Below are 6,156 nucleotides of genomic sequence, written 5' to 3' on the forward strand. Positions count from 1 at the left end.
AGTATAATATATCAATCAATTTTATTTTCATTTTTATAATCAAATGGCTATAATATTAAGTATGTTAATAAATCCTAGGTTACTATTAAAATATTACCATAATATTTAATATAAGGAAAATTGTAATTTATGCCCCTTACAAATATGTGAATTATTAATGTCACCCTAAATTATCAGTTGTGTAAATGTTGTCCATCATTTTTCAAAACGTGACATATATTGCACCTCCCCTAATAGGAAGAAGGAGAAGCATTGTTATCAGCGGAAGGAAAACAAACGAAGAAAGAAAAATGGAGTAAAAAAAAAAACATGGTCTTTGAATATGAAAAACGTCGGGTAACCACATTTAAACCACTAATAATTCAGTGAAGAGGTAACATATGTCACGTTTTGAAAATTGAAAAGTAACATTTACACCACTAATAATTCAAGAATGACATTGATAATTGTCATATTTGTGAGGGACATAACTTACAATTTTCCCTTTAATATATATTATCTAACTCATCCAACTTCAAATAATCTATTTCACATAAATAGTTCATCATCAATTTATTTGCACCATGTCATATAATATATGCACCAACTCATTGCCACCTACTCAATTTTGACTATGTTTTTTTTTTTTTTTTTTTGAAAACCAATTTTGACTATGTTATTTTGGCGCAAGATCATCTGACCTTTAATTTATTAAAACGGTTGAAATTCTTTATACTTTTATAATTTACACAAAATTGAAAGTTAAGTTATTTTTCAATTGTGTACATTTTTAACTTGGGTAATTTAATTAATCTCAAAGTAAATATAATCTAATTATTTTAATTTATTTGATGATTTTTTTTTTTCACTTTTAGTCTCACGAGTATGAGAATATTTTTCACATTTGGTCTTCGACTGTCACATGATTTTTAAACCATTGTCACTTTTGGCACATTCGATTTAATTTTCGGTCACCGATGACTTATTTTAAAGAGCAAATTAAAATTGTTATTTTTCATTACATTTCTCTTAAATTTCTTGGGGAGGGGACAAGAAATGACAATTTTACCCTTCAAAATAAGTCAATTACCCTAGATTTGGTCACCGGTGATGAAAAATTAGGTAAGAGAGGCCAAACATTAGCAATAATTTAAAAGTCGTGGAATCAAATATGAAAAAATTAATAATTAAGTCCCAAATATTGAATTGTCCCATAGTCGTGGGATCAAAAGTAGAAGAAAAAACCCTTATTCAGGGCCAGTCTTAGCCAAATGTCCGGGTTATGGTACAGGGCCCCCAATTTTTTTTTTTTTTTAATGTTTTATATAAAACATCATTATTTTTATACTTGATAATTATGGTTTTTAGAATCTATACATTGGTCTATTTGCAATTGAAAATAAAATTTTAGAATGAATTGACATTGAAATTTTGTATTTAAATATGCATGAAAATGTCACTTTTACATTAAATTTTGAATTTTTTTTTTCTTTTTTAGAATTTTTATGCATTTTATTTGGACAAAATTTTTGTATTACATTTTAATTTTTGTTATAGAAAATAATAATGTGAAGTCCAAATAAATCTAGATTGAATTATCTCATAACCTCTATACTTTTGTCCTTATCTATGTTTCTTATCACTATAAATAGATAGATCCCCTATTTTTAATGAAACAGTCCTGTTCTTATTTGATTATCAATTCAAATTTTATTTATTTATTTATTTTTATAAATTCTATTTTTTATTTTTAAATTAGTCTAAATTCAATAATTATTTTATTTTATTTTATTTTTTTGGTTCTGAATTGTAACCAGAACCGTTCCTACTGTTTTGATTCGGTTGATACAGTGTCCAGTAGCTTTAAAAAAAAATAATTTATTAGAGAAGAAAAATAAATGAAATACTTATTTTTAAGAGTAAAAATATATATCTAATATAAAAGGGAAAAATTTTCACTTTTAATATAATTGAGGTGATAACTGATAAATATATGGATAAATCAGAAAAAAAAATTGCTATAAGCAAATAAAGAAATGTTTGTTGTGCTGTCACAGATGATTCGGAATAGTAAGCAGTGAGGTGTCAGCAGAGAAGCAGGTGAATTTTTAGCAGTTAAAACGGCTGTGCCGTAGAGATATTCTGCTTAAGCGTACACGTGTCGCAGTGGGCTTACCTTATAATCCAACGGTAACTTCAGCAGTTTCTACTTTTATCCACCACCTTCAACTTCATGCCCGGTTGCCCCGCATCTCATAAAGTTACCCACTTACCCTTTCGAATTTATTCAAGCAAAATTTACAGCATTTTATAACGTTTGAAAATTTAGATAATAATTTTTATAATTAATTATCTTTTAAAAAATCATTTTTATTTTGTTATATTTGACTGAAATTTAAAATTTCATATTTTTTATGTTTGATTTATTATTTATAAAAAATATATTACAAAATTATTTCTTATATTATTTTAATAATTTTAAATTGATACCAATATAGTAATTTAAAATTATAAATTTGGAAAAATAAGAAGACAAACTTAATTTCAGAAAATGACTTTTGAAATCATTTTTTTTCGAATTTTCAAAGGTACTTTAAGAATTAAGAATAAATATCTACAAAGAGCAATTGTCCCATACTGTTAATAATATTATGGCTTTTTTTGGGAACAATAATATTATGGCTTTATTTGGAATATTTATTTGAAAGTTGAAAAGCTAGTAGTTAATAAGTTAATGAAAAAAGGGTCAAATTGACCTCTTAAGTTAAGTAAATAGTGCAATTGGATCCCTTAAGTAGAAAAAGCTTCATTTAGATCCCCTAAACCTGTAAAATTGTTCAATTAAGTCTAAATTTACCTATTTAGCAGGTTACTTCTTCAAAAATTTGACACGTGTCTTTTTAAATAATTTTTATTTTAAAATTTTTAAAATTTATTTATTAAAAATTAAGAAAATTAAAAAAAAAAAAGAAAAAAAAAGAAAAAAAAAAGAAAAAAAGATTACAGCACTGACTGTCCTCGTCAGACGGCCGTTGCTGTCGCCCATGGTCGTCTGGAACGAGGGCGGCAGCCATGGGCGTGGCCGCCGCCCTCGTTCCATATCTGGACCTCAATAATAATATATTTTAATAATAATAATAATAATAATAATAATATATTATTATTATTATTATTATTATTATTATTATTATTATTATCGATGATAGTTTGAGAAGAAAAGATTTGTTGGATTCATGAATTATTATGGTTTGGTGATTCGTGGATTTGTATGGCTTTCAAATTATTATTGTTATTATTATTATTATTGTTGTTATTTTGTCTATTGTTGTGAGGAGCTTGTTAGTCACCAAAGTGGCCCCCGGCTAAGGAACAATTAGATTAAAATAAATTAAAATTTTCCTACTTAAATTGTTTTTAGTCTATTAAGGATTCTGAGAGTCACCAAAGTGACCATGTTATATAATATTTGGACTAAATGAATGTTGTGTATGGCAATAAAATTCTATTTCACTCATTAAGGATGTCTATTTTTTTTTAGCTTGTTAGTCACCAAAGTGATCTAGCTAGATGGAGATAGATGTTGATTAAAAATAGAATTTATTTTGCCCAAATCATTGAGATGCCTTAGATGACAATTGCAATAATTATAAATTATATTGCTATGAGATTGCCCCAAAGGTGAATCACTGCAAATAATTTATAATACTTAAAGAATATGATTTTAGTGCTTTGTTTATCCAAAGATGACTTGGTTATTTGACTAGTACTTGATTATTATTAATATTGTTTTATGTATTGTTGGTATCTATTAAAGTTATGTAAAGTCTAAATTGGTTATACGCTTAGCATAAAAGCATTAAAGTGTAAATATGAGCATTAAAGTGTAAATATGGAATCAGCTTTTGCTCAATTCTCGGCTTCATTGAATGCTGTTGTGAGGTTCAATGGCCTCAATTATCAAGACTGGTCTGAACAAGTCCAATTCTACTTGGGCTTAACTAGACTAGACCTTTCCTTAAACACAAAGGAACCTGCAGCCCTCACAGACAAAAGCTCGCAAGAAGAGAAGGAATATCATGAAGAATGGATGAGGTCCAATAAAATGTGTTTAAACCTCATGAAGATTACCATGGCAGAAAATATGAAGCCGATGATGCCAAAAGTGGACATTGCATCTGAATTTCTAGAAATAGTGAAAGAGCTATCTATGTCTGAAATTGCAGATAAGTCAATTCTAGGGAACCTGATGACGGAATTGACTTCTAAGAAGTTTGATTGGTCTATGCCAATCCATGATCACTGCGATCAAATGGCCAATATTGCAGCAAAATTAAAGGGGATGGGGATGGGGTTGTCTGAATCATGGCTAGTTCATCTAGTCATTAACTCACTTCCACCAGCAGAGTTTGGACAATTCCATGTGAACTACAATACTCTTAAAGAAAAATGGATTTTTAAAGAAACCAAACATTTGCTGGCTCAAGAGGAAACGAGATTAAAGAAGTTAAGAGATCACTCCATCCACTTCACATCTCAAGGAAATTCAAGCACCAATAAAAGAAAACCAGGAAAAAAGGGCAAGACCCAACATAACACTCAGTCGGGTCAAGCCTAGAAAAGAGTCAAGTGCTTCTTTTGTAACAAAATGGGGCATTTGAAGAAAGATTGTCCGAAAAGAAAAGCTTGGTTTGAAAAGAAGGGTAATGATTCTATCTCTATGTTTTTTGAATCAAACCTTATAGAAGTACCAAACAATACCTGGTGGTTAGATTCCGGCGCTACTACTCATGTCTCTCATATTTTGCAGGGATTCAGTTCGATCCAACCCACAAGAAAAACTGATGAATTCTTGTTTATGGGAAACAGGATGAAGGCACGAATAGAGGGAATAGGGACGTATAGATTGATCCTAGATACTGGATATCATTTGGATCTAGCAAATTGTCTCTATGTCCCTGACTGTGCTAGAAATCTTGTTTCAATTAGTAAGTTGGATATGTTGGGATTTTACATCAAATTTGAGAATCGTACTTTTCATTTATGTAAGGACAATAAATATTATGGTTTTGGTACTTTAATTGATTCTCTTTATCGTTTTAATCTTGATGTAAATTTTGCTGAATCCTTATTTCATGTTGAGAGTAGTATAGGAGTTAAACGTAGTGCATTAACGGAAAACTCTGCTTACTTGTGGCATAAACGTTTGGGACACATATCCAAGGAAAGGTTAGTAAGGTTGGAGAAAAATGAAATCCTCCCTGCTTTGGATTTTAGTGATTGGGATGTGTGTGTGGATTGTATTAAAGGAAAACAAACCAAACACATAACCAAGAAACCTGCTACAAGAAGTAGTGAGCTGCTTGAAATAATTCACACCGACATTTGTGGACCTTTCGATGTTCCTTCTTGGGGCGGCGAAAGGTACTTCATCACCTTTATAGATGACTACTCACGATATGGCTATATATATCTACTGCATGATAAATCTCAGTCTGTGGGCACTTTAGAGGTGTTCATTAATGAGGTTGAAAGGCAGTTAGATAGAAAAGTCAAAATTGTGAGGTCAGACCGGGGGGGGGGGGGGGGGTGAATATTATGGTAGGTCTGACGAAAAAGGACAATGTCCAGGTCCTTTTGCTAAATTCCTCGAAAGCAGGGGCATTTGTGCATAGTATACAATGCCTGGAACACCACAGCAGAACGGCGTGGCTGAAAGGCGGAATCGAACCCTCATGGATATGGTTAGGAGTATGGTAAGTAATTGTATCTTACCTTCTTCATTGTGGATGTATGTGTTAAGGACCGCTGCATATTTATTAAATCGGGTTCCAAGTAAAGCAATTCATAAGACACCATATTTATTAAGGCATCTCCATGTATGGGGTTGTCAAGCAGAAGTAAGGTTGTATAATCCACGTGAGAATAAACTTGACCCAAAGACAGTCAGTGGTTTTTTCATTGGCTATCCAGAAAGGTCTAAAGGGTACAGGTTTTATTGTCCTAACCATAGTACGAGGACTGTAGAGACTGGGAAGGCTCGGTTCATTGAAAATGGTCAAAATAGTGGGAGCACAGAACTACGTAAGGTGGACATTCGAGAAATTCATGTTGAAACCTCTTCACATGAAAATTTCTTTCAAGATGTAGCTCCGGTTATCACATTGACATCCTCTAGCG

The 6,156-nt window shown here is 31.0% G+C and overlaps 1 protein-coding gene across 1 annotated transcript; it reads left to right on the forward strand.

The window, feature by feature from the left end:
- Positions 1–3,868: 3,868 nt before the first annotated feature.
- Positions 3,869–4,594, forward strand: LOC109193502. Its single transcript, XM_019344342.1, has one exon. The coding sequence runs from the start codon at positions 3,869–3,871 to the stop codon at positions 4,592–4,594; it is 726 nt and encodes a 241-aa protein (XP_019199887.1).
- Positions 4,595–6,156: the final 1,562 nt, after the last annotated feature.

This window comes from Ipomoea nil, unplaced genomic scaffold (genome assembly GCF_001879475.1).
Source record: "Ipomoea nil cultivar Tokyo-kokei standard unplaced genomic scaffold, Asagao_1.1 scaffold1895, whole genome shotgun sequence".
Classification (NCBI taxonomy): Eukaryota; Viridiplantae; Streptophyta; class Magnoliopsida; order Solanales; family Convolvulaceae; genus Ipomoea; species Ipomoea nil.